Genomic DNA, 27,860 nt, shown 5'->3' on the forward strand with positions numbered 1-27,860 from the left:
TATCACGCCACCGCACTCCAGCCTGGGCGCCAGAGCAAGAGTCTATCTCAAAAAAAGAAAAAAGATAACACACTGGGTGGGGAATGTCCACACCTCAAGAGTGAGCAGGAAGGCCTGGGGTGAGCTTATCAAACTCCTGCCAGGCAGTTGTGGGGGAAACCGTCATGAGGACCAGCCCCAAAACAGCTCATTCCCAACATACTCACTACGGACGTCCTTTTATCTTGGAGTAAGGTCCAAATTTCCCAGAATTCAATGACTGAACTGCTCCACACCTTTTCCTAATTTTCTAAACTTCCATAGGCTGAGCAATCACTCAGCCTGCCCTTTCAGACCAAGGGGCCGTATGTGTTTGAGCACGCACACATGTGGGTATGTGTGTGTTGACACAGGTCCACTCACTAGGAGACTTAATCCCATACATTCTCCACACGTTTCCCACCCCGAATACAAACACGAAAGCAGGGCTGTCTCTATAACTCCTCATTCTCAACCCTACACACAATTCTGCACGTTTAGCATCCAGCCAGAAACCTACAATTCTGACACCATTGTGCTGAGTGACGGGACAGTCCATTACCCCCGTATGTCAATGGTTCCTCTCTGGATCATCGACAAGAGGACAGCTATGGAGACATCTGGGGAATACTATGGATACCCTGAAAAGCCCAGCAGACACCTGAGCTTCTGGCTGGGGACCCAGGTGTGGCAAAAGGCAGAAGCAGTGGTCGCTATCTAAGGACATAAAACTTTATTGGAAACAAAGAGTGGGGTGCAGAAGATGGCTAGGAGTCAGGCTCTGTGGGAGGCGGTGGCTTCTCATCATCAGGGGGACAATCGATGAAGTCGGCCAGCATGGCAGCTGTGTCATCCTGCTCCTTTTAGGCACAAAGATACAAGATTCAGAATAGTCATACACACACACACAGAAGAATGATTCAGGCTGGGCAAACGTCTCCTAAGATAAGCGGCTGCCACCCACTCTCCCGGCAGCCCCACCTTCTCACCCAAGGTGCCTTCCCTGCCTGGCCCTCTCACCTTTTCCTGGAGAGCTTCAGCCTCTGTCTCTGTCTCCATCTCTTCCTCTGCAGGTGTCTCTGGTGGGGGCTGTACCCTGTCACCCCCATCCTCAGTTCCCTCTTCCAGCAGGGTTGGGGGAGCAGAGGGCTCTTCTTCAACAAGCTCTTGGGGAGGGGGGCCTGCCGAGGGGCTCCCCTCTTCCCTCTCCACCTCTCCCTGGGAGGGGAGCACTTCAGGGGCCAGGGTGGGAGCTGTGTCAGCCCCATGCTCCTCCTCTGCCCCTGGCTCCTCCACTTCCAACAGCAGCCCGGGTTCTGGTTCTGGCTCAGGCTGCACCTTTGGGGGAGACTCAGGGGGAGGCAGAGCTGGAGGCAGGGTTGGGGGTGGAGGTCCACCTTCTTCTACCTCCCCTCCTGCTGTGCCAAACTCCAGCTCTTCCACCTCTTCCAATTCTTCTTCCTCCTCCTCATCCTCCTCCTCTTCTTCTTCCTCTAACTCACCTTCTTCTTCCTCAAACTCTTCTTCAAACTCTTCTTCTTCCTCTTCTTCCTCTTCAAAATATTCCTCTTCATCCTCTTCCTCTTCCTCAAAGTCTTCTTCCTCTTCCTCTTCTTCCTCTTCTTCTTCTTCCTCTTCTTCCTCTTCCTCCTCCTCTTCATCACTGCTGTTGATATTAATAACCGTCAAATCCTCTTCCAGGGCTGGGGGTCCTCCCCCACCAGGAGTCCCTTCAGGGACCAACTGGGGTGGAGGGAGCGTCACAGGACCAGGAACAGGCGGGGGCGGAGGTGGGGGTGGCGGGAGAGGCCCTGGGGCTGCAGGAAGTTCTTCAGGCTCCTCCTTGGCTGGCACAGGAGGGGAGGCTGTTGGTGGCCCAGTGGGGGCTATAGGGGGTGGTGTGGCACCTGAGGGTGGTGGGGGTGGCAGGGGGGGAAGCCCCTCGGGCACGATCACCACGCTGTCATCAGAGTCACTTTCCAAGGAGATCTCCACATCAGATGCCTCCTCCTTATCATAGTGGACAAATGCTGGTCTGGGCACTCTCCCCCCAAAAGTTTCATCTGGGGGTATAGCAGGTGGGGGAGTCCCACTAGGGGCAAGGATGGGGTCCTCATTTGAGCCTGCCCGGTGGTTCTCGGGGCCAGGAAGAAGCCGGGGAGGGACAGACACTAGGCCTGAGACAGAAAGGCCTAGGTGGTTGGCTGTGGTGGGAGGTCCAGGGCGTGCCGAGGGCACAGGGCCTGCTGAAGGCATGGGTCCTGCTGAGGGCATGGGCCCTGCTGAGGGCATAGGGCCCACTGAGGGCATGGGGCCCGGAGGATGGAAGGGTGGGGCCCTGAAGGGCGATGGGGCCTCAGGAGGGGGAACTGGAGCAGGTGTGGGGCAGGTGGGGCCCATGGGCTGCAGGGGAGGAACCCGGGGGTGGGTCAGAGCAGCACAGGTCACCAGTGCTTCTGAGCAGAAAGAGGAGACCTGAGGAAAGAAGAAAGGGCAAGTGTGAGCACCAGGAAACAAGAGACTCCAGGAACCAAAGAGGGTTTGGCCCATCACAGTTACCTCAAGGCTATCTTCTCGCTGGCCGAGGGAGAAGGCTTGCAGGGCACAGGCAAGAGGAGGTGGGCAGCGAGGAGAAGGGGCCAGCAGCAGTGCCAGCAGCAGGCAGTAGAGTTCACGACGGCAGCGGGAGCTCGTGTACGGGGAGCTGCCTAGGACCTCACCCTGCTGGACACCCATGACCAGGGGGAGGACCAGATCATGCAGTCTCTGAAAAGCACAGAGCACACCTGGAAACATCCCCAAGACCACCCAACCCTTCTCCAGAGCCTACTCCCAGGTATGAATGGACCCACCTCTGGGCCACACCCCCCAGTGTGTACAGAGCAGGGGCCCCTCCTTCCCCCATCTCCTCATTAGTGGACGAGGCTCCACTAACCCTGTGAGTCTCCTCCTTGATGAGAGGTCCACACATGAGGATGGTCCGGCTGAGGCCTGGGGAAGAAGAATGGTGTGTAAAGAGAAGGCTCCCAACAGGACTGACAGCAAGGGCTTCTGAAGCACATAGCCCAACGTGGGCATCAACTCTGCCACTGCCTATCTTGGCCAAGTCATTCAACTTCTCAACTAGAAAATGGGGATCATAAAAGTACCTCTACAGTATAGGGCCACTGACAGTATTTAATTGAGACAACGTAAGTAAAAAATTGTAAATTTTATAATTTTGCATTTATACATTTGGGGACAATCAGTTCTCCCCTTCCCATGGGATAGGGTGGCAGGCAGTGAGATATATGGGACTCAGAGGAAAGTCATCCATTAACTGCACAGTATCCGACTAGTAACCTCTGTAGACAGGTCAGTGGTTACGGTGAGAGCAGGGAGCTCCTCCAGGCAGCCTACCCTACGGAGAATGTCGACTTCACAGGGAGGAGGCTTCCCCACGTGCTAGAACTCTGCCCGATAGAAAGTGGATGCACCAAGAATGTGCTGAACGCAGGAGGAAGCAGAGGCCTTGGAGGGGCAGTGTCAGCTACCAGAGTCCCCGGTCTAACCGCAGGACCTGAGGCCGCCTGCAGCCCTGGCAACAGGGCGGCTGCTTGGGCGCCTCCTCCTGGCCTCTCTGCAGGCTTCTGCCCGGCTCTGCATTTTACAGGCACGTCCCCCTCACCCGCTGTTTGGGCGATCACTTATCACGGTGGACAAAGGCTGGTCTGGGCACTCTCCCCCAGAAAGTTTCATCTAGGGGTATAGTAGGTGGGGGAGTCCCACTAGGGGCAAGGATGGGGTCCCATTTGAGCCCCAGTGGTCCAGGGCACAGACCTCCCCCACCTTTGAGTGCAGCCGCACACACATCACTGTTGGCATTGCTATCCCCTTTCCGGTGGCTTGGCGGGGCCATAGCTTCCCCCACATCCAGCTTTAGCTTCTTGGGGGCGCTGGGCTTCCCAGTCTGCAAACTCCCATCAGGGCTCCCCCGCGGGCTACGCAGCTGGTGGCAGAGGAAACATAAATCACATCCACAGGCAAACAAGAAGGCAGGACAGCCGCAGTAGACAGTGCTGAGCAGGCACATTTGGTCAAAGGGCACAGGATGAGTCCTGAGATGGAGCCGAGGCCTCCTCACCTTAAGGGCATCAGCTGGCGGTGAGATGTCACTGAGCAGGTGGGTGAGCAGGGCCTCTCCAGAGGCTCCTCCCTGAAGCATTCCCGCCGAGGCCCCACAAACCTGCACCCACAGCTCTAACACCGCGTACACCTTGGTCCGAACCGTGCTGTGCCATGAGCAAAGAGGACGGATATGAATGGAGTGTCAACATGCCAGAAGCCGCAGCCCACTGCACCCCTCACCCCCTCTCATCTTTATTCCCTTCCTGGATGGTCACCTGTAAGGCCTCTCCTGGCCGGGAGAGAGGGAATCTCTACCGATGCTCCAGGAATTGAGGACCTGGGGAAGCAGGCGGCTGATCAGGATCCCAAAGCGCAAGAGCCGGCTTCCACATCTGGGGCAGAGAAGGAAGAGTGATCCTTGTTTCTGGCACGCCCCCATCCCTTCACCACAGCCAGCCCAATCCCACTCACGCGAGGATGAGTGCAGACAGCAGGTCCAAGGCCTCAAGGTGGATAGAGGGCAGCAGCAGCAGCCGCAGGGGACCATCTCCATGCAAGCTCTGGAGAAAAAAGTGGCAAAGACAGAGTAGGGGAAGAAAGTGAGAGCCAGAGACAGAAACAGGGACAGACTATTTACATATGTACACATAGGTAAGAAACCTACCCCCGATCTCAACTCTCCCAACAAAATCAAACCCCTATCCTCTAAAACAGACCCTGGATGGAAGGTAAGAAGGATAGCTGGGCCTCTCAGCAATGACTCAGCTGATCCCCAAATTCACCCTCCCCCAAGGAAGCATTTGCTACACTCTGACAGTGTGCACCTGTGTTGGGACACACAGAGTAACAATATTTGGACAAAAGTAGGAAGCTGTCTGGGACGATCCAGGATGACACTGTTCGGGGAGACTCAGGTCCCCAGTACTTTCCTGGTTGCCTGGTGTCCTGAGCAAGGGCTGTGAAGAGATGACAAATCCCACTTACAATATTCTTGCTACTGACGCTGAGGGTCCGGCAGATAAAATCCAGGATTTCCTGCACAGGGACGGACACGGGAGCTCCAAACTCAGAGCTAAAGAGAATCAGAGCAGGGAGACCCTCAGAGCAGGCTCCCTGGTATAACTCCCACACCCACCTTCATCTCCTTTCTCATGATGAAGGTGACACTCTCTCATCAACCCCTCCTGCTCCATGCCTCCGCTCCCTCCAACACCCCCACACACCTGAGCATGAGCCCTAGGCAGCGGGCCAGTCCCGAAAACCTCTGCCGAAGCCGGAGAAGGACATGGGCATCGCCATCTTCTGAGGACAGCAGCATCTCCACCCCAGGGCCTTCGTTCTGCACAGGAGCTGGGCAGAAGCACAACTACCCTGTACCCTGTCTTTCTTCCATCCCCTCCTCTGTCATTTCTGGTGGACAACCTGCCTGTATTCTAACCCATTATCCCCCAAAACCAACTGCCCCTTGTCTCTGGGCTCCCTCCCGTTCCTTCCTGCCACACTTCCTCAGCATTGTTGCACTGACTAGCAGCCCTGGTCCCTACCGGTCTCTGCTCCCTCATACAGGGCCCCCAGCAGGGTGTGCAGTGAGGCCAGCAGACTGTGTAGCTCCTGCTCCCAGCTCTCAGTGTGCTTCAGGCCTTGGGAAAAGCCAGCCCCTAACGAGGGCAGCCGGGAATAACACTCACAGGCCAACTGCGGGACAAAGGACAGAAACCTGGTCAGATGGGGATCCAGCCCAGCCACAGAACCCCCAGCCCCACTAACGCCCAAAGAGATGGAGATCAGAGAGCTCTGAGGGAAACCTGAGATGGGACAATGAGGCCAAAGGACCCAGATGGGTACACGAAGGCAGGACAGAAAAGCTGAGGAGGAGCAGCAAAAGACACTCCAGACTCAGATCCCCGGGCTCTCCCTCTCCCTCCCTGCCCTTTACCTGTTGGAGCTGAGGGCTCAAGGCATCCACCCTAGACAGAAAAAATGAGGCCAGCTTGCCCTGGATGTGGAGGGAAAAAGGAAGAGGCCGGTGAGCCAGCTCTGAGAGCCAGAGATGTACACCCCATCTGTTCCCAGCAGCAGACTCTAAGCCCAGGTCTTGTTTTTCCTGTAGACACAAGAAGCAAAGCCCTCTACGGGGCATCAACACCGGGCACGGACATGCTTTCATGGTAGAAGGACTCCTCAACGCCAGCTCTGGTCCTCGGCTTCCTGCCTGCAGGGAAAGGCGTCTGGCCCTGTCCCACAGACAGCTGGGCTTCCTCCTTGACAGTTTTTGCAAAAATTTTCCCTCAAGTCAAAAGGACCTAGTACTAAAAAACAATCTCCACACTCCAACTCTCTACCAGCTCACACACAAAAATGAGGGTCCAAGCTGGAAGTTAAGACACTAACCAGAGGTACGAGGGCAGGACAAGGTCAAAAAAGAAGGCTGGCTGCTAGAGCAGAAGTAAGGCAGCAAGCCTCGGGGTAGCGATCTGTCATTCAGCACTTTCTCCACGTGCTATGTGAAGGTGCTAGGGCAGGAATGTCTAACCTGAGAACCACAGTTTAGTTGGGTATACAATCAAAGGGGCCTGTGAACATGGATGGGGAAAAAAATTACTCCCACTAACCTATTTGTGAAATGTAGTGTTTTCTTTACTTATAAATGCAGACAAATAGCCACAGTAGTATCAGCAATACCTGTGACTGTCACTAATAGAATCATTTTCATGTCACATTATAATTGTAACACATCCTGAAATATCATTCACATGAATCACTAATTTGCAATTACAGTTGATGTAAGACCTGCTCCTAGATCTTATTACTTAACATGTCAATATAAAAGCACAGGCTGGGTGCAGTAGCTCACACCTGTAATCCAGGCACTTTGGGAGACCAAGGCAGGCGGATCACTGGAGCCAAGGAGTTTGAAACCAGTCTGGGCAACATGAAGAAACCCTATCTCTACTAAAAATACAAAAACTTAGTCGGGTGTGGTGGCATATGCCTGTAGTCCCAGTTACTTGGGAGGCTGAGGTGGGAGGACCGCCCAAGCCCAGAACCGAGATCACGCCAGTCAGTGTACTCCAGCCTGGGTGATGAGAGTGAGACCCTGTCTCAAAAAGAAAAAAAAAAGGCCGGGCGTGGTGGCTCATAGCTGAAATCCTGGCACTTTGGGAGACTGAGGTGGGCAGATCACGAGGTCAGGAGTTCAAGACCAGCCTGGCCAACATGGTGAAACCCCGTCTCTACTAAAAATACAAAAATTAATTGGGCACGGTGGCAGGCACCTGTAATCCCAGCTACTTGGGAGGCAGAATTGCTTGAACCCAGGAGGCAGAAGGTGCAGTGAGCCGAGATCACGCCACTGCACTCCGGCCTAGGTGACAGAGCAAGACTCCTTCTCGGGGGGGAAAAAAAAAAAAGAGTAAGGCAATAAGACAAGCATACAGAAAAACAAGAATCTGGAGCCAACACTGGCAACACAGAGAGAAGGGGAAAGAGCAGGCTCACGTTTTCCCCGAGACATCCTGGTGGCGCACACCTGTACCCTAGCTACTTGGGAGACTGACACGGGAGGATCACTTGAGCCCAGGAGTTCAAGGTTACAGTGAGCTACAATCTTAACACTGTGCTCCTGGGTCACAGAGCGAGATCCTATCTCCAAAAAAGGCTCAAAAAGCTGGGCTGAGGCCAACAGAAGTCTGCTTATGTGACTGCAATAAAGCAGTGTACGGTGAAGTGACACGGCTCTAACCACAGGTCTGCCCTGGCTGACTCACAAAGCAAACCAAAGTGATGGCTCCCTTGGAACAGTTCACCCAAAATGCGCACACCCAGAGCACGTCCTGGGGCTCTCTCAAGAGTGGCTTAGTCTCTTCCCACCCATTCCGAGGAACTGCTCATCAATGTGGCAAGCCGAAGGAAATGAGTTCAAGTCTCTGCAGGAATTGACCTCATGGACTCAGAATGCTTGATTCACATTACTTGGGAGGAGTAACCCTGAGCTTGGAGTCTGCAATTACCCTGAGAGTATCTGGGGAATGTAACAGAAAACACACAGAAATGTAACAGAAAACACACTTCAAAACGGCAATTACCAGTTTCCCTAAGTACTAGTCTGCTAGACTGTCCAAGTGCAAATGGCCCCTGCAGCCTCTGCATAACAGATTCTTATCTGAAGTGCTGGCAACCGACAAAGCCAAATCCTCCACACCCTCAACAGAGGGAAGTTCTCCAGATGACCCTTTTTTTTTTTTTTTTTTTTGAGACAGGGTCTCACTCTGTCACCCAGGCTTGAGTGCGGTGCCACGGCTCACTGTTTTGTTTTTTGTTTTTTTTTTTTGAGACAGGGTCTCACTCTGTTACCCAGGCTACAGTGCAGTGCCACGATCTCCGCTCACTGCAACCTCCGCCTCCCAGCTTCAGGGGATCTCCTGCCTCAAAGCTCTGAGTAGCTGGAACCACAGGCGCGCACCACCAAACCCAGCTAATTGTTTTGTATTTTTGGTAGAGGTAGGGTTTCACCATGTAGGCCAGGCTGGTCTCAAACTCCTGGCAGATGACACTTGATTCTTAGGGAAATAAAGGTAGACACTCCCTGCAAGGACACAGGAACATTTGTTTGTTTGGAAAGGGTACTCAAAATGCAGGCCTTAAGTTCGATGGTCTGATGAAAGGTTGTGAATTATAGATAAATTCTCCTGACTACTCACACTGAAACTAAAAAAGCAACAGCAAAAGAACACTTAGCATTCTAGTCTCCTTAACTCTTACTATTCACACTTCTACCCGGTAAGTAACATTCAATTTCCCCTTTCATGGGGGGATGCAGGTAGATAAAGGTAATACCGAACAAAGCTGAATCAAAATAGACTTTTGCAGTAAAACCAAACCTTTGTTCAGGGACAAACTGTGGGCCTGTGTCATTTGAGAGGTTAACTTACAGAACATTTGACAAGATAACCAATTTTTACTAAACCTAGTAAAACCTCAGTAAATAACCTCTGCTAAACTTTAACAAAATCGATAAGTCACTCCAAATACCTTCTTGACAAAAAGTCCCACCCTGCCTACCCAAAGAGTCTATGAGCTGTGATGAGTGGCGTTCGCATGAAAACAAGGAACCAGCAAGGACACAACCCCGTGCTCACTCAGAACCAGCATCTGCTCAGGCACTTTTCAGATACTGCGAGTAACCAGTTACTAAAGCCACAGCAGGTACCACTCCCTGATCACAGCGCTCAGGCCAGTGGAACTCTGACTCACAGTCCTTCCCAGGCCAGCAAGCTACACAGCCACTAACAATTGGTTAGAGCTGCTATCTGCCCCGGTTTTACAATGACCAGATAATACAACCTTTGCTTACGTCACTTAAGTCCCTCTCCGCTCGCTGGTTTTCTCCTCTGTAAAATGCAATGATACCAATTCCACAGAATAATTACAATGATAAAATGAGACAACACATCTTACACACTCAGGAGAGTGAATGGCAGTGGGCACCCACTAGACCAGTTCCCTTTCCCTCCAAGAGCTTACTTTCTTTCTTTGGTCACAGAACCACATTAATCTCACTTTCTTTTTTTTAGTTTTTGGAGACAGAGTCTCGCTCTGCCACCCAGGCTGGAGTACAGTGGCACGATTTCGGCTCACTGCAACCTCCGCCTCCTGGGTCCAAGCAATTCTTCTGCCTCAGCCTCCCGAGCAGCTGGGACTACAGGCTCACACCGCCACGCCCAGCTAATTTTTTGTATTTTAGTAGAGGCGAGGTTTCACTGTGTTGCCCAGGCTGGTCTCGAACTCCTGAGCTCATGCAATCCACCTGCCTTGGCCTCCCAAAGTGGTGGGATTACAGGCGTGAGCCACCACGCCCAGCCTCATAACCTCTTTCAAGACAACTTGAATAGCAAACTCCCCCTTGACTAACAATACTAACAGCCAATACAGTTAACTCCACCAGTTAAACAAAAAAATTACTAATTTGCCACAAATTCCAGCTCTCTAGAGATTTGTGCTTCCATCTTAGTAAGCAGGTGTCCAATCGTTTATCAAACCAATGGTGAATATAACAAAATAAGAGAGAACATTTAATCTACAGGGAACACCTACTTGTTCTTAAGTACAGCTGGCATCCAATTATACCGCAAACAACAAATGTGCCAATTACAAATGGCCCTTTAACTGTGACTGCTTCAGTAGAATCTGTAATCCATTCATGTATGTTATTGCATCTCCTTAAAAACAAAACTGTAATTCCTCTCCTGACCTCCTCCATCATCTGACCCACACAGACCCTGTTTGTACAGTTACCTTGTATGCGTCATGACAACTGGCAGGAAGGGGTCAGGAAGTGACAGAGGGAGTTTAAACAGGAATATACGCAGAAAGAAGTGTTGGGGCAATTGTCCTAGGGAAGTGATGGGTCAGGAAGCATTCCCAGATAAAATTACAAGATCTTCAAAAATAAAGTAAAGGCTGGGTGCGCAGGTGGCTCATGCCTATAATCCCAACACTTTGGGAGGCTGAGGCAGGAGGATCACATGGGGCCAGGAGTTCAAGACCAGCCTGGTCAACATGGTGATACCTTGTCTCTACTAAAAACACAAAAATTAGCTGGGCGTGGTGGCATACGTCGTCGGTAAGCCCAGCTACTCGCATACGTCTGTAATCCCAGCTACTCAGAGGCTAAGGCACGAAAATCACTTGGAACCCGAGGGGTGGAACTTGCAGTAAGCCGAGATCACGCCACTGCACTCCAGTCTGGGCGACAGAGACTCTCTCTCAAAATAAAAATAAAATGGCCGGGTGCAGTAGCTAATGCCCGTAATCCCAGCACTTTGGGAAGCCAAGGCAGGCGGATCACAAGGTCAAGAGATCGAGACCATCCTGGCCAACATGGTGAAACCCCGTCTATACTAAAAATACAAAAATTAGCTGGGCGTGGTGGTATGCACCTGTAGTCCCAGCTACTGGGGAGGCCGAGGAAGGAGAATTGCTTGAACCCAGGAGGAGGAGGTTGCAGTGAGCCAAAATCACACCACTGCACTCCAGCCTGGCGACAGAGTGAGACTCCGTCTCAAAAAAATAATAATAAAGATATGATGTGAAGATTAAAAACCAAAAAAAGATTTTAAAAAAGGAATAAAGTAAGATAGAAAGGGGGCCAGGCACACTGGCTCACACCTATAATCCCAGCACTTTGGGAAGCTGAGGGAAGAGGATCACTTGAGGTCAGGAGTTCAAGACCAGCCTGGGTAACATAGCGAGACTTCCTACAAAAAAATTAATAATTAGCTGGGTGTGGTGGCACACGCCTTAGTCCCAGCTACTTGGGAAGCCGAGGTGGGAGAATTGCTTGAGCCCACGAGGTCAAGGCTACAGTGAGCCAAGTGTGTGCCACTGCACCCCAGCCTGGGCAACAGAGTAAGACCTTGTCTCAAAAAAAAGACAGGATGGTAGAAAAGTGGGCAGGGCATTTTAAGAGATACAGAAAAGGCAAGGCAGAAAAAGGAAGGAGCCCATGGTTTAGAGTCTGGCTTAGGCATCAAGCAGATACAGGTTCCCATGCCTGCTGATCTTAGGCAAGGTTCTTGATTCCAATTTCTCTGGAAGAATGAGGATTCAGTGAGATGAGTGCTACAATGTGGTAGAAGTGTAGCTGTGGAGATTGGTCACTTTAAAGGATAATCAGAAGATAGGTGCTGAGGAATCTCAGGACAGGAATCTGAGGTAAGAGCTCTCAAGGCTTACACTGGTGAGGAGAGGAGTGCATAAATACTTACTTTGAGAGAACCACAAGCCCGAGGGAAATAGGTCATACAAGCCTTCATTCCTTCCAATGCTGACTGCTCACACTATAGGAAAAACAAAGTGAGAGGCCGAGAGCACCACATCACCATATTCCATCTCCCCCAGCACCCGGCAAGGGCCCTTCTCCAGAAATCACTTTTTCTCAGCCCCTCCCTCTTCTCACTTCTTCAATCCTATTCCCCAGTCATTTCCATCAACAAATTAAACAGTGTGAGAAGGTGAGGACTGTGTGGGGGACATAGGGAAGGGCCCGGGGAGACATCTCACCTCTGGCCTGAGGCCCAGCAGGGAGGTGAGAAGGCCAGGGAGGTGGTTCATGGAGATATCCCGGAACAGTGCAGGCAGCTGGGCTGCATATCGGAGGAGGTCCCTCAGGACAGCCACAGCCAGCTCCATTGTGGCAGGTGGGTCCTGGGTCTAAAGAAAAAATAGTGTCTTGTGCTTCCAGACTCACCTCGACTGTCACCAAAGAGCAGCAGGAGGCACTGCAATACAAGCATTCTGAGAAACACCAGTTAATGTCAGCATGACCATCCAAGCCACTACCTGGCGGAAAAGAGGGCACGGAGGCATGGAGTATCCAAGAGTAACATCTCTGTCTACAGAAAGGACATGTGTTTACGTTTTACTATTAAGGGTTCTAGGGGTATCTGGGGTCCCAGGAATTTGTGTGGGGAAAAAAAGAGTAACAAAGCCATACCTTAAAGACCTGATTAACTGGAAGAGTTTTCTTTTTTTTTTTTAAACAGAGTCTCACTCAGTCAGGCTGGAGTGCAGTGGCGCGATCTCGGCTCACTGCAAGCTCTGCCTCCCGGGTTCACACCATTCTCCTGCCTCAGTCTCCCGGGTAGCTGGGACTACAGGCGCCCACCACCACGCCAGGCTAATTTTTTATATTTTTACTAGAGACGGGTTTTCTTCGTGTTAGCCAGGATGGTCTCAATCTCCTGACCTCGTGATCCGCCTGTCTCGGCCTCCCAAAGTGCTGGGATTACAGGTGTGGGCCACCGCGCCTGGCCGAGTTTTCTTTTCTTTTTGAGACAGGGTCTTGCTCTGTACCCCAGGATGGAATGCACTGAGGCAATCTCAGCTCACTGCAACCTCTGACTCCCGGGTTCAAGCGATTCTCATGCCTCAGCCTCCTGAGTAGCTGGGATTACACGCATGGACCATCATGCCTGGCATATTTTTGTATTTTTAGTAGAGACAGGGTTTTGCCACATTGGCCAGGCTGGTCTTGAACTCTCGGAGTCATGTGATCCGCCCACCTCAGACTCCCAAAGTGCTAGGATTATAGGCGTGAGCCACGGTGCCCAGCCCCCCCCCCTTTTTTTTTTTCACTTTGAGACAAAGTCTCACTCTGTCACCCAGGCTAGAATGCAGAGGCGCAATCTCGGCTCACCGCAGCCCTAGAAGAATTTTCCAATGATCTCATACTAATGTTCCCTGCTAGAAAGGGAGAAGAGCACTTTTCAGACTGAAAACTAAGCCTCAGTCATAACAAAACTGCCCCACCTCTTTGAAGTTGCTACTAGCTGGCTCAAACTCACCCTGGAACTCATGGAGAAAAAAAGTTTGAATTTAAAAGGACTTCCTTAGAAAATTAATATATATCTAAGGAAAAAGCATCCAGCACATATCTCCTGCTAGACGAGAGGAGGCTATGTGTCAAAAAAAAAGAGAATACTTACGAAGCAAAAACAGGCAGGCCTACCAACGACACACAGGCCCTCATCACTGTCCAGTAATCCTACCGCATTTCTCTCTGGTTAACTCTGCTACTTAAGTTTTCTCCTCCAACTCCCAACTCACTACTTCTCCCACCACTGTCACCTGCTTAACCTTGCTCATAACTTCACAGAAAAAACTGAAGCCCAGAGATAATTACAAGGAACTATAAAAACAGCAATTACTTTTGCACCAACCTAATAAAACAGCCTTCGCTTCCCACTCCCAAACCTTGAAATTTCATCTTCACACTATCCACTCTCTCCTGCCCTCTTCCTACCCAAAGACAGTCCCTCCACTGTGCTTTCAATACTGTCCCCTCCCTTCCTCTCAGAACCTTACACTTTCACTGGCTTTATCTCCCTTGAATTTCTAACCAGTCCCCATCACACGGACTCTTCCCACTGACATTTATACAGCTCAAGTCTCTCCCATCTTAAAAAGGCTTGTCTTTTTCATTTTATTTATTGATTGATTTTGAGATGCAGTTTCCCTCTGTAGCCCAGGCTGGAGTGCAGCGGCATGATCTTGGCTCACTGCAACCTCCGCCTCCTGGGTCCTCGTTCAAGTAATTCTCCTGCCTCAGCCTCCCTAGTAGCTGGGATTACAGGCACACACCACCATGCCCGGTTAATTTTTGTATTTTTAGTAGAGATGGGGTTACACCATGTTAGCCAGGCTGGTCTTGAACTCCTGACCTCATTATCTGCCTGCCTCAGCCTCCCAAAGTGCTGGGATCACAGGCATGAGCCACCGAAAAAGTCTTTTCTCGAGCCCATACTTCACTTGCCAAATCCCAGTAATCACCCCATTTCTCTCTCTCATCATCCATTAGAGCCCAGCATCTTGAAAGGATTTCCCATCTTCCCTCCTTCCGTTTCCCTTCTCCCATTTGCTTCTCATCCCGAGCCAGTCTGGCTTCAGCATCCACTGCTCCAGCAGAACCACTCTCACTATGGTCTTACCACCCATGCTGCTAACCTGATCAACGATTCTCAGTCTGCATCTTGTCCCACCTCAGGAGGCACATACAGAAATAACTCCTCCCTCATCCCTCAAGGGGTCTTCACTTGGCCCCCTCCAGCCCACAATCCTGGTTATCTTCTTCTTGCTGTTGGCCTGTCTCAGTCTCCTTCGTAAGTTCATCTTCCTCTACCTGACCATTAAGTGTGATGTGCTTTAAAATCCAGTCCATAAAAGGACTTATTTTGATAATCTCATCCTCAGTTTCAACTGCCATCTAAACACTGAAGACTCTTCCCCCTAGTAAAAGATGCCAGGCCAGGCACGGTGGCACACACCTATAATTCCACACTTTGGGAGGCCAAGGTGGGAGGACTGCTTAAGCCCAGGAGTTTGAGACCAGCCTGGACAACATAGCAAGAACCCATCTGTACAAAAACATTTTTTTAATTACTAGTGGGTGGTGGTGTACGCCTGTAGTCTCCGCTATTGGTGGGGGCGGTGGGGGTACTGATGTCAGCACGAAATGTCAAGGCTACAGTGAGCCATAATCACAACACTATATTCCAGCCCGGGTGACAAAATGAAACCATGTCTTAAAGAAAAAAAAAGAACAAAAAAGGGCTGGGATTGGTGGCTCCTATAATCTCTGCTATTGGTCGGGGCGGTGGGGGGTACTGATGTCAGCACGAAATGTCAAGGCTACACTGAGCCATAATCACAACACTATATTCCAGCCCGGGTGACAAAATGAAACCATGTCTTAAAGAAAAAAAAAAGAACAAAAAAAGGGCTGGGATTGGTGGCTCCTGTAATCCCACACTTTGGAAGGCCAAGGTGGGTGGATCACCTGAGGCCAGGAATTCAAGACCAGCCTGGCCAACATGGCGAAACCCCGTCTCTACGAAAAATACAAAAATTAGCCAGGTATGGTGATGGGCGCCTGTAATCCAGCTATTCAGGAGACTGAGACAGGAAAATCGCCTGAACCTGGGAGGCGGAGGTTGCAGTGAGCCAAGACTGGGCCACTGCTCTCCAGCCTGGGCCACACAGCTAGACTCCATCTCAAAAAAAAAAAAAAAAAGGGCCGGGCGCGGTGGCTCAAGCCTGTAATCCCAGCACTTTGGGAGGCCGAGACGGGCAGATCACGAGGTCAGGAGATCGAGACCATCCTGGCTAACACGGTGAAACCCCGTCTCTACTAAAAAATACAAAAAACTAGCCGGGCGAGGTGGCACGCACCTGTAGTCCCAGCTACTTGGGAGGCTGAGGCAGGAGAATCGCTTGAACCTGGGAGGCAGAGGTTGCAGTGAGCCGAGATCACGCCACTGCACTCCAGCCTGGGCGACACAGCAAAATTCCATCTCAAAAAAAAAAAAAAAAAAGAAGTATCTTCAACTAGAACAGGAATCAGCAAATGATGGTCTTTGGGTGCCTGTTTTTGCATAGCCCACAAACTAAGAATGGCTTTTACATTTTAAAGGATTGGAAAACAAACAATATACAATAGAAACTATATGTGGTTCAAAAAGCATAAACACTTCCTATTTGCAAACATATACTTCACAGAAAAAGTGCTAGACTCTGAGCACCAAGAAAGCAGGGCCACGTACATCTCGCTGTCTCCCCAGAGCTTGGTACACCCCAGGCCTGCCGTATGTGCTTAGAAATGCTTGTTAAGGCCGGGCGCGGTGGCTCACGCCTGTAATCCCAGCACTTTGGGAGGCCGAGGCGGGCGGATCACAAGGTCAGGAGATCGAGACCACGGTGAAACCCCGTCTCTACTAAAAATACAAAAAATTAGCCGGGCGCGGTTGTGGGCGCCTGTAGTCCCAGCTACTCGGGAGGCTGAGGCAGGAGAATGGCGTGAACCCGGGAGGCGGAGCTTGCAGTGAGCCGAGATCGCGCCACTGCACTCCAGCCTGGGTGACAGAGCGTGACTCCGTCTCAAAAAAAAAAAAAAAAAAAGAAATGCTTGTTAAATAACTAAGTGGAGATGTTACCAAAGGATGTAAAAGTAGGGGAAAAAATTAAGACGTTAAAAGAGTAACAAGTATGACCAACCCACAACCAGCCTTATACTGAACAGGAAACAGTTGAAAGCATTCCCCTTGAGAACAGGAACAAGACAAGGACGCCCACTTTCACCACTTCTATTCAATACAGTACTGGAAGTCCTAGCCAGAGCAATTAGACAAGAAAAAGAAAGAAAGGGCGTCTAGGCCAGGCGCAGTGGCTCACACCTGTAATCCTAGCACTTAGGGAGGCCAAGGCAGTCAGATCACCTGAGGTCAGGAGTTCGAGACCAGACTGGCCAACATGGCGAAACCCTATCTCTACTAAAAATACAAAAATTAGCCAGGCGGGGTGGCAGGCGCCTGAATCCTGCCTACCTGGGAGGCTGAGGCAGAAGAAATGCTTGAACCCAGGAGGCAGAGGCTGCAGTGAAACAAGACTGTGCCACTGCACTATAGCCTGGGCAACAGAATGAGAGACTCCATCTAAAAAAAAAAACCAAAACAAAAAAAAGAAGAAGAAATAAAGGACATCTAAATCGGCAGAGGAAGTCAAACTGTCGCTATTCACCAGTGATATGAACATATACCTAGAAAACCCTAAAGACTCATCCAGAAAGCTCCTAGAGCTAATAAATGAAGCCAGTGAAGGTTCAGGATACAAAATCAATGTATACACATCAGCAGCACTGCTGTACGCCATCAGCAACCAAGCTGAGAATAAAATCAAGAACTCAACCACTTTTACAACAGCTGCAAAAAAATTAAAATACTTAGGACTATACCTAACCAAGGAGGTGAAAGATCTCTACAAGGAAAAGTACAAAACACAGGTGAAAGAAATCATAGACGACACAAACAAATGGAAACATGTCCCATGCTCTTGGATAGGTAGAATCAATATTGTGAAAATGGCCATACTGACAAAAGCAATCTACAAATTCAACGCAATTCCCACCAAAATACCACCATCATTCTTCACAGAACTAGAAAAAACAATCCAAAAATTCACATGGAACCAAAAAAGATCCCACAAAGTCAAAGCAAGGCGAAGCAAAAAGAACAAATCTGGAGGCATCACATTACCTGACTTGAAAATATACAACAAGGCTACAGTTACCAAAACAGCATGATACTGATATAAAAATAGGCACCTAGACCAATCGAACAGAAGGGAGAACCCAGACATAAAGCCAAATACTTACAGCCAACTGATCTTCAACAAAGCAAAAAACATAAAGTGGGCAAAGGACACCCTTTTCAACAAATGGTTCTGGGATAATTGGCAAGCCACATGTAGAAGAATGAAACGGGATCCTCATCTCTCACCTTACACAAAAATCAGCTCGAGATGGATCAAAGACTTAAATCTAAGACTTGAAACCATAAACATTCTAGAAGATAACATCAGAAAAACCCTTCTAGACATTAGCTTAGGCAAAGAGTTCATGACCAAGAACCCAAAAGCAACAAAAACAAAGATAAATAGATGGGACTTAACTAAAAAGTCTCTGCACAGCAAAACAAATAAAATCAGTAAACAACCCACAAAGCGGGAGAAAATCTTCACAAACTATGCATCTGACAAAGGACTAACATCCAGAATTTGCAAAGAATTCAAACAAATCAGCCAGAAAAAAACAAATAATCACATCAAAAAGTGAGCAAAGGACATAAACAGGCAATTCTCAAAAGAAGATACACAAATGGCCAACAAACATATGAAAAAATGCTCAACATCACTACCATTTGATCCAGCAATCCCACTACTGGACATCTACCCAGAGGAAAAGAAGTCACTATATGAAAAAGACACTTGCGCACAATATTTTATAGCAGCACAATTCACAATTGCAAAAATATGGAACCTGCCTAAATACCCATCAGCCAACAAGTGGATAGAGAAAATGTGGTATAGGCCAGGAGTGGCGACTCATGCCTGTAATCCCAGCACTTTGGGAGGCCAAGGCAGGCGGATCACGAGGTCAGGAGTTCGAGACCTACCTGGCAAACATGGTGAAACCCCATCTCTACTAAAATTTTAAAAATTAGCCAGGCATGGTGGTGCACACTTGTAATCCTAGCTACTCAGGAGCCTGAGGCAAGAGAATTGCTTGAACCCAGGAGGCAGACATTGCAGTGAGCTGAGATCGTACCACTGCACTCCAGCCTGGGCGACAGAGCGAAACTCTGTATCAGAGATAGATAGATAGATAGATAGATAGATAGATAGATAGATAGATAGATAGATAGATAGATAGAAAGAAAGAAAATGTGGTATATATATACCATGGAATACTACTCAGCCATAAAAAGGAACAAAATGATGGCATTAGCAGGAACCTGGATGGCATTGGTGACCATTAATCTAAGTGAAGTAACTCAAGAATGAAAAACCAAACATCATTACGTTCTCACTTACAACTGAGAGTTAAGCTACAAGGACGCAAAGGCATAAAAATTATATAATGAACTCTTGAGGACTCAGGAGGAAGGGTGGGAGATGGGTGAGGGATAAAAAACTACATATTGAGTACAATGTACACTGCTCAGGTGATGGGTGCACCAAAATCTCAGAAATCACCACTAAATAAATTATCCATGTAACCAAACACCACCTGTTCCCCCAAAAATATGAAATAAAAATATACATATAGGCTGGGTGCAGTGGCTCACACCTGTAATCCCAGCACTTTGGGAGGCTGAGGCAGGCGGATCACTTGAAGTCAGGCATTTGAGAGCAGCCTGGCCAACATGTTAAAGCCTCGTCTCTACTAAAAATACAAAAATTAGCCAGGCATGGTGGCAGGGGCCTATAATCCCAGCTACTCAGGAGGCTGAGGCAGGAGAATCACTTGAACCCAGGAGGCAGAGATTGCAGTGAGCCCAGATCATGCCATTGCCCTCCAGCCTGAGTGACAAAGCGAGACTCCATCTCAAAAAAAAAAAAAAAAAAAAAAGGTTTCTATTTGAAGCTTATCCTCTCCACTATCAGGGAATTGTTTTCCAATTATTCTGTCCTCAGAACTACATGTTCAAGTTGAAAAGAACATGCCACATCCAAGATGGGGAATAAGGTGGGGGAAGAGGAGGAAGTAGGGCAGCAGCTGAATCCTCACCTGTAACACCTGCTGAATGCTCCGAAGCCAAGACACACAGTGCTGCTGGAATAGCTCTGTGGGGCTCTCCCCTACCAGCAGGGACAGCAGACACAGGCCCTCGAACCTTCGAAGAAACAAGAGAGTCATGATAAGTGGGCAGAGGCTAGACTTCCGAGACAGCGACTGACTGCTCTTTTATTCTCACTAGGCTACAGAAAGACTTCACTCCCAGTCCACTGTGGTTTCCAACTCCCGAAATACTTGGAGTGAGGTGGAAGAAGCAAAGAAAGAAGGCAGCAGAGGTAATCCCAGGGGAAATAGGACGTCTGGGAGCTGGAAAAGGTAGGGTTCAAATCAAGTGAGCTCACACAAGGAATGTAACTGTCCACATTCTTGGGAATAGAGAGAGGTCTTGAATCCTGGGGGCAGTGACAATGAAAGGAAAGATGTACATATGCCCACTTCCTAAGGGAACACGCCCCTGGAGAAGAAACAGGGCCAAAGACTTACCGAGTTTTGATGGAACTGAGACGTGCATTACTGAGACTCACCAATGCCCCAAGAGCTGAAAGGTTCTGGGGGAAAGAAAACGGGGAAGCGAGTCACAAACGGGATGTTAAAAATGCAGAAGATTCTCCAAGCCCTTCTCTGTCCCAGCACCCAGGAAGCCTTTCTGAAGTCGCACCTCCTCTGAGGCCAAAAGGCCATCCCATTAGAAGCCTTAGGCTTTTCCCTTTTTCCTGTGGGAAAGTTATATTTTACCTGATCCCTCCCCCCATGCCCCACCCAAGTAGTCCCAAACAGGACAGCCCAACTAATCCTACTACCAGACTTCAAAGATGGGTCTGCTTCACCTCTGTATGTCTGGACAGCACCTAACATAGGATACATCCATAAATGCTTTTGCTGAATGGACACTGAACTCATCCATTATCCTTCCTTCACCCTCAAACAAATCCTCCTCCTCCTGTTCCTGGCTTCCTTACAGCTGTAAAAATGCCAACATAGACCGAGTCAACCAGAATCCTCCTTCCAGTTCTCCCCTTCTCTCACATTCTGGAAGCCCACGAAAGATGTTTCCTCAACAGCCTCCCAGGTAACCTCTCCATGCCCCGAATGGCCAGCCTCCTCTCACGGCACCCGCATCTCCCTAACAGCATGCATCGCTCCTTCTTCCAACACACACACTATGCACGAGGTTAGGTGAAGGAATACAGAGCTGAACAAAATTAATAAGGTGTCTCCCTTTTGTGGAGGGAAATGTTTATTCATTTGTTCAATAAATATTTACTTCACATGGCTGGGAGCGGTGGCTCATGCCTGTAATCCCAGCACTTTGGGAGGCCAAGGCGGGCGGATCACGAGGTCAGGAGAGCGTGACCCTCCTGGCTAACACGGTGAAACCCCATCTCTACTGAAAATACAAAAAATTAGCCAGGCGTGGTGGTGGGCGCCTGTAGTCCCAGCTACTCGGGAGGCTGAGGCAGGAGAATGGCGTGAACCCAGGAGGTGGAGCTTGCAGTGAGCCAAGATGGCGCCACCGCACTCCAGCCTGGGCAACAGAGCCAGACTGTCAAAAAAAAAAAAAAAAATTTACTTGACATATACCTCATGTGAGACCTTGTTTTAGGTGCCAGATGCTTATTTTCTAGGTAGAAGAAACAGAAAATAAACAACTGACAAAGTAAATACATAGTATATCAGAGGGTGCTAAGAACTCCAAGGAAAAATAAAGCAGAGTAAGGAAAGGAGTGCCCAGAGTAGGTAAAGAGGACAGGATTTAATGTAGGAGAATAGGTACAAAAAGCATCTCCAAAAAGGCCATTTAGGCCAGCCTGGGCAACAGAGTGAGACTCTGTCTCAAAAAAAAAAAATCAATCAATCAACCAATCAATAATAAAAAAATACAATGTTAAATTGTATGGTTTGTGAATTATATCTCAATAAAGCTGCTTTGGCCAGGCATGGTGGCCTGTAATCCCAAAATTCTGGGAAACCAAGGCAGACGAATCACTTGAGGCCAGGAGTTCCAGCCCGGGCAACACAGCAAGACCCCATCTCTACAGAAATTTTTAAAAATAAGGCAGGTGCAGTGGCATGTACCTGCAGTCCCAGCTACTCTAGGGAGACTGAGGCAGAAGGATCGCTTGAATCCAGGCGTTCAAGGCTGCAGTGAGCTATGAACACATTACTACACTCTAGCCTGGGCAAAAGAGTGAGACTCTCTCTTTAAAAAAAATAAAATAAAATCTGGCCGGGAGCAGTGACTCACGCCTGTAATCCCAGCACTTGGGAAGGCCAAGGCGGGTGGATCACTTGAGGTTAGGAGTTTGAGACCAGCCTGGTCAACATGGCAAAACTTATCTAAAATTCTACTAAAAACACAGAAGTTACCCAGACGTGGTGGTGTGGTTTCGCCATACTGGTCAGACTGGTCTTCAACTCCGCACCTCAAGTGATCCGCCTGCCTTGGCCTCCGAAAGTGCTGGGATTACAGAAGTGAGCCACCGTGACCAGCCTAATGAAGCTGTTTTTATAAAAAGGCATACTGATAACCATAAAAAAAAAGAGTGTTCCAGGAAAAGAAAAAAACAGAGGCTGGGCAAGGGGCTTATGACTGTAATCCCAACACTGGGAGGCCAAGGCAGGAGGATCACTTGAGCCCAGGAGGTCAAGATCAGCCTGTGCAACTGAGGGAGACCCCATCTGCACAAATAATTTTTTAAAATTAGCCAGATGCGGTGGAGGGCACCTGTGGCCACAGCTACTTGGGAGGCTAAGGTGGGAGGTTTGCTTGACCCCAGGAAGCCAAGACTGCAGTGAGCCACGATCGCCACCACTGCACTCCAGCCTGAACGGCAAAGCAAGATCCTGTCTCCTTTTTTTTTTTTTTTTTTTTTTTGAGACAGAGTTTCGCTCTTTTTGCCCAAGCTGGAGTGCAATGGCACGATCTCGGCTCACCGCAACCTCCGCCTCCCGGGTTCAAGCAATTCTCCTGCCTCAGTCTCTCAGGTAGCTGGGATTATAGGCATTCACCACCATGCCCAGCTAATTTTGAAATTTAGCAGAGATGGGGTTTCTCCATGTTGGTCAAGCTGGTCTTGAACTCCAGACTTTAGGTGATCCACCTGCCTCAGCCTCCCAAAGTGCTGGGATTACAGGTGTGAGCCACTGCACCCAGCCTCCGATTCTGTCTCAAAAAAGAAAAATAAAAAGAGCGAAGACTATGAGATGACAGCACACTTGGTATTTCTGAAGAACAGCAAGGAGACAAATTGTTGCTGGAGAAAAGTGAGCAAGGTGGAGAGGAGTAACCAACGATGAAGGTAGTAGGGCCAGACTGTGCAGAGCCATATAGGTGATTACAGACTTTCGCTCTGAATAAGATAAAAGCCGTGAAGGGGAGAGAGAAATTGAGCAGAGGAGTGATAATATCTGACTTCTGGTTTGCTTTTTTTTTTTTTTTAACCAACAGCATTTGTGTTGTCTTGTTGAGAAGAAGCACACAGATGAGGTAGGAGGTTACTGTAATATGCCAGACAAATGATGATGCAGCTTGAAGAATGTGGTAACTGTGGAGATACAGAGCAGTCAAAATCAGGATGTATTCTGAAGGCAGAGCCAACAGGATTTGCCATCAAATTGGATTTGGGTGGAAAATAAAAAGAAGGGTCCAAGATAACGCCAAGGTTTTTTGCTGAGCAACTAGAAAGATGAAGCTGCCATTCACGAAGAAGGGAACTAATGCAGGAGGAGCAGGTTTGGGGATGACAATCAGGAGTTCAGTTTCAGAGCTGTTCAATCTGTGATGTGTATTTAGCACGAAAATGGAGATGCCAAATAGCCACTGGGTAGACAAGTCTGAAGAGAACTCCTGGCTGGAGATGCAAACTCAGGAGTTGTTGGCCTTGAGACTGGATCAGTTCACCAAGGGAATGAGAACAAAGAGAGAAGAGAAACAGTGCAAGCACTGTTGTAGGCACTCAAACCTTCAGAGGTCACAGAGGTGAGGAGGGATCAGTTTTTACTGGAAAGGAGTAACCAGTGTGGTAACAGGAGAATCAAGAGAGGAGAGGAGCTGGGAGAGGTGACTCATGCCTATCATCCCAGTACTTTAGGAGGCCAAAGTGGGAAGACTGCTTGAGCTCAAGAGTTCAAGGCCAGCCTCAGCAACATAGCGAGACCTCTTCTCTACTAAAAATCAAACAAATTAGTTGGGTGTGGGCGTACACACCTGTGGTCCCAGCTACCCAGAAGGCTGAGGAGGGACGACTGCCTCAGCCTGGGAGATCAAGGTTGCAGTGAGCTGTGATCGCACCACTGCACTCCACCCTGGGCAACACAGCGAGACCGTCTCAATGAAACAAACAAAAACAAAAACAAAAAGATAGGGGAGAGACATCCCAGAAGTCAAGTGAAGACAGTTTTTTAAACAGGAAAGTATAATTAATTGTATCAAATGGTACAGGTAAGTCAAATATGATGATCCAAATTGACCTTTGAACTTAACGTCTTGATGGACACCAGTGATCTTCAAGAGTTACCATTTCACCCAGCAAAGGGTTGTTTCGGCAGCATTGAGGCTAAAAGCCTGAATGTAATGAGTTCAACGGAACAACCATCATAGTAATAATTCATTCAGGAAAGAACCTTTAATAGATGTTAAAATGAGTGGGTGAAAGGTTGACAAGATCTAAGATATTCACATTATCTCCCCCAAGACACTTAATTACAAATGAAAAACATCATACCGTTATAACAGTGAAAACACCTGGCAGAGACCCGCTTAACCTACAGCACATGCTCCTGATAAGATGCACCAAGAATGACATGTCATTTCTGCAGGGTTTTTTTCTTTTTTGTAGAGACGGGGTCTTGCCATGTTGCCCAAGCTAGTCTTGAACTCCTGCGCTCGCTGATCCTCCCACTTCGGCCTCCCCACTGAGCCTCTGAATCTCATGCTGGGATAACAGGCACGAGCCACTGCACCTGGACGACTTCTGTGGTCTTCTTGCTGAAAACGCACAAAGCTCCAGTTTAATTTGTCTGTTGTTTCCTCATGATTAGATTCCAATCTGAGGGGCATCCTACAAAATAACTATCCTGTACTCTTTAAAAATATCAAGATCATAAGACAAAGGCGGAAGAACTATTTCAGATTAAAGAAGACTAAAGAGACATTATAACTAGATGCAAGCTGGGCGCAGTGGCTCATGCCAGCACTTCGGGAGGACAAGGTGGGTGCATCATCTGAGGTCAGGAGTTCCAAGACCAGCCTGGCCAACATGGTGAAATCCCATCTCTACTAAAAAATAATAAAAATAAAAATAAAAAATTAGCCGGGCATGGTAGCAGGCGCTTGTAATCCCAGCTACTTGGGAGGCTAAGGCAGGAGAATCGCTTAAACCCAAGCGGCGGAGGTTCCAGTGAGCCAATATCATGCCACTGCACTCAACCTATGTGACAGAGTGAGACTGTCTCAAAAGAAACAAAAGCAAAACAACAACAACAAACTAAATGCAATGTGTGACCCTGCATTAAATCCTGGACTAGAAATTTTGTTGTTGTTGTTGTTATAATGGGTGCCTTTAGGAGAACTGATGGCAAAACTTAAAAAAGATCTGCAGGTTAAATAATTTATTGTACCAATATTAATTCTCCGATCATGATGATGGAGTGTGGTTATGTAAGAGAATGTCCTTGTTTTAAAGGAAATACACACTAAAATATGTCAAAGTAAAAGGACATCATATCTGCAACTTACTCCTAAATTGACCCAGAAAAAATATTTGACAGAATTCCTGTATCCTCTTCACCTAGAATTCTCCAATTTTTAAATGTACATTTATGTTATTCTCAGAATGATAGTTTAGGAGATCTGTCATTATCAGAATGATAACATAAATATGCATTTAAAAACCAGGAAATCCGGCCAGGCATGGTGGCTCAGGCCTGTAATCCCAGCACTTTGAGAGGCCAACGCAGGTGGATCACTTGAGGTCAAGAGTTCAAGACCAGCCTGGCCAACAGAGCAAAATCCAGTCTCTACTAAAAATACAAAAATTACTAGGGTGTGTGGCACAGGCCTGTAATCCCAACTACTTGGGAGGCTAAGGCAGGAGAATCGTTTGAACCCGGGAGGCGGAGGTTGCAGTGAGCTGAGACTCCTCAAAAAAAAAAAAATGGAGAATCTAAGAGAAGAGTATATATTTAAATTCTTTCAAATATTGTTCCAACTTTTCTGTAAATTTTCAGTTATTTCAAAGTAATGCTAAAAGAATGAGAGACAAAAAGTACAGATAGCACTTTTAAGGAGTTTTTGCCATAAAAGGAAGTACACAAATGGCAAATGGGGCAGTAGCTAGAGGGTGATTTGTTTTTTGAGACAAAGTCTCCCTCTGTTGCCCAGGCCAGAGTTCACAGGCGCAATCTCGGCTCACTGCAATGTCTGCCTCCCAGACTCAAGCAATTATCCTGCCTCAGCCTCCTGAGTAGCTGAGATTACAGGTTTGTGCCACCACACCCAGCTAATTTTTGTATTTTTAGTAGAGATGAGATTTCGCCATGTTGGTCAGGCTGGTCTCGAACTCCTGGCCTCAAATGATCTACCCATCTCAGCCTCCCAAAGTGCTGGGATTACAGATATGAGTCACTGCACCCGGCCCTAGAGGGTGATTTTTTTTTTTCTTTTTGAGACGGAGTTTTACTCTGTTGCCCAGGCTGGAGTGCAGAGGCACCATCTCGGCTCACTGCGACCTCTGCCCCCTGAGTTCAAGCCATTCTCCTGACTCAGCCTCCTGAGTACTGGGAATACAGGATTATAGATGCCTGCCACTGCACCCCGCTAATTTTTGTATTTTTAGTAGAGACAGGGTTTCACCACCTTGGCCAGGCTGGTCTTGAACTCCTGACCTTGTGATCTACCCACCTTGGCCTCCCAAAGTGCTGGGATTACAGGCGTGAGCCACCACGCCTGGCCAAGGGTGGAGTTTTGAGCTGTGTGCTGATGAAAATGATCCAACAGAAAGCGAGGCCAGGTGCAGTGGCTCATCCCTGTAATCCCAACATTTTGGGAAGCTGAGGCAGAAGATTTTTTTATTTAAGTAGGAGTACACTCTAAAATATGACAAAAAGTGGCCGGGTGTGGTGGCTCATGCCTGTATTCCCAGCACTTTGGGAGGTCGAGTGGGGGGAGGATCACTTGAGGTCAGGAGTTCGAGACCAGCCTGACCAACATGGTGAAACTCCGTCTCTACTAAAAATACAAAAATGGCTGGGTATGGTGGCGGGGGCCTGTAATCCCTTCCCCCCTCAGGAGGCTGAGGCGTAGAAGACAGAACAAGACACTGTCTCTGTCCTTCAAAAGAATATACAGGATAAATGACATTCGGGAATTTGCTTTAAAATGGCCCACCAGGCTGAGCACAGTGGTTCACCTCTGTAATCCCAGGATTTTGGGGGGCCAAGGCAGGAGGATCACTTGAGTCCAGGAGTTCAAGACCAGCCTGGACAACATAGAGAGCCCCTATCTCTACAAAATTTTTTTTTTGATTAGCCGGGGTGGTAGCACACCTCCAGCTACTCAGGAGGCTGAGGTGGAAGGATCACTTGAACCTGGGAGGTCGAGGCCAAGGCTGCAGTGAGCCATATTCTGGCCACTACACTCCAGCCTGTGTTAGAGTAAGACCCTATCTCAAAAAAAAAAAAAAAGAAAAAGAAAAAGAAAAGTTCCACCAAAAAAAAAAAAAAAAAAAAAAAGCCAAGGTATGGGAGGAATGAAACAACACTGGCAAGTGTTCACTGTTAAATTTGGGTGATGGGGGCAGCATAGGGTGGGGTGGTGAAAATATTACTTGTTTATGTCTGAAATTTTACATAAGTTTTATTAATTACATACAAAAACAAATCAAAGACTTGTCGAGTGTAGGGGAGACAGGTTGTAAGCATATGTGAAATAAGTAAACAAACAGTAGGATAAAGAGCAGTCAATCATAGGTGGCCAAGAAATCTATCCCAAAGGCAGTGACAAATAAGCAAATTGAGAAGACTGGGAACGAGGATGGGCGTTGGGGGGAGAGCGCTGCACAGAGAGGGATTCCAAGAGGAGAACAGTAAGTACAAAGGCTCTGCGGAA

At 48.4% G+C, this 27,860-nt stretch overlaps 1 protein-coding gene across 4 annotated transcripts in view; it reads right to left on the reverse strand.

The window, feature by feature from the left end:
* Window positions 1-730: 730 nt before the first annotated feature.
* Window positions 731-27,860, reverse strand: part of PELP1 (proline, glutamate and leucine rich protein 1) — a 30,211-nt gene continuing 3,081 nt past the window's right edge. The window contains exons 2-17 of one of the 4 annotated variants that reach the window (XM_045375586.3): window positions 20,237-20,301; window positions 19,745-19,850; window positions 12,187-12,336; window positions 11,892-11,963; window positions 6,062-6,121; window positions 5,670-5,820; window positions 5,349-5,475; window positions 5,110-5,197; window positions 4,597-4,685; window positions 4,401-4,517; window positions 4,142-4,289; window positions 3,847-4,006; window positions 2,954-3,009; window positions 2,578-2,742; window positions 1,039-2,493; window positions 731-878 (exon numbers count right to left, since the gene is read on the reverse strand). In XM_045375586.3, the coding sequence (XP_045231521.2) occupies window positions 786-878; window positions 1,039-2,493; window positions 2,578-2,742; window positions 2,954-3,009; window positions 3,847-4,006; window positions 4,142-4,289; window positions 4,401-4,517; window positions 4,597-4,685; window positions 5,110-5,197; window positions 5,349-5,475; window positions 5,670-5,820; window positions 6,062-6,121; window positions 11,892-11,963; window positions 12,187-12,336; window positions 19,745-19,850; window positions 20,237-20,301 (3,102 nt within the window). In that variant the 3' untranslated portion in view covers window positions 731-785. Of the gene's footprint in view, window positions 879-1,038; window positions 2,494-2,577; window positions 2,785-2,953; window positions 3,010-3,846; window positions 4,007-4,141; window positions 4,290-4,400; window positions 4,518-4,596; window positions 4,686-5,109; window positions 5,198-5,348; window positions 5,476-5,669; window positions 5,821-6,061; window positions 6,122-11,891; window positions 11,964-12,186; window positions 12,337-19,744; window positions 19,851-20,236; window positions 20,302-27,860 lie in introns of all 4 variants that reach the window. The other 3 variants (XM_005582572.5, XM_074018288.1, XM_045375588.3) reach the window with 3 other exon arrangements.

The sequence above is a fragment of the Macaca fascicularis genome, chromosome 16, assembly GCF_037993035.2.
Source record: "Macaca fascicularis isolate 582-1 chromosome 16, T2T-MFA8v1.1".
NCBI classification, from domain to species: Eukaryota; Metazoa; Chordata; class Mammalia; order Primates; family Cercopithecidae; genus Macaca; species Macaca fascicularis.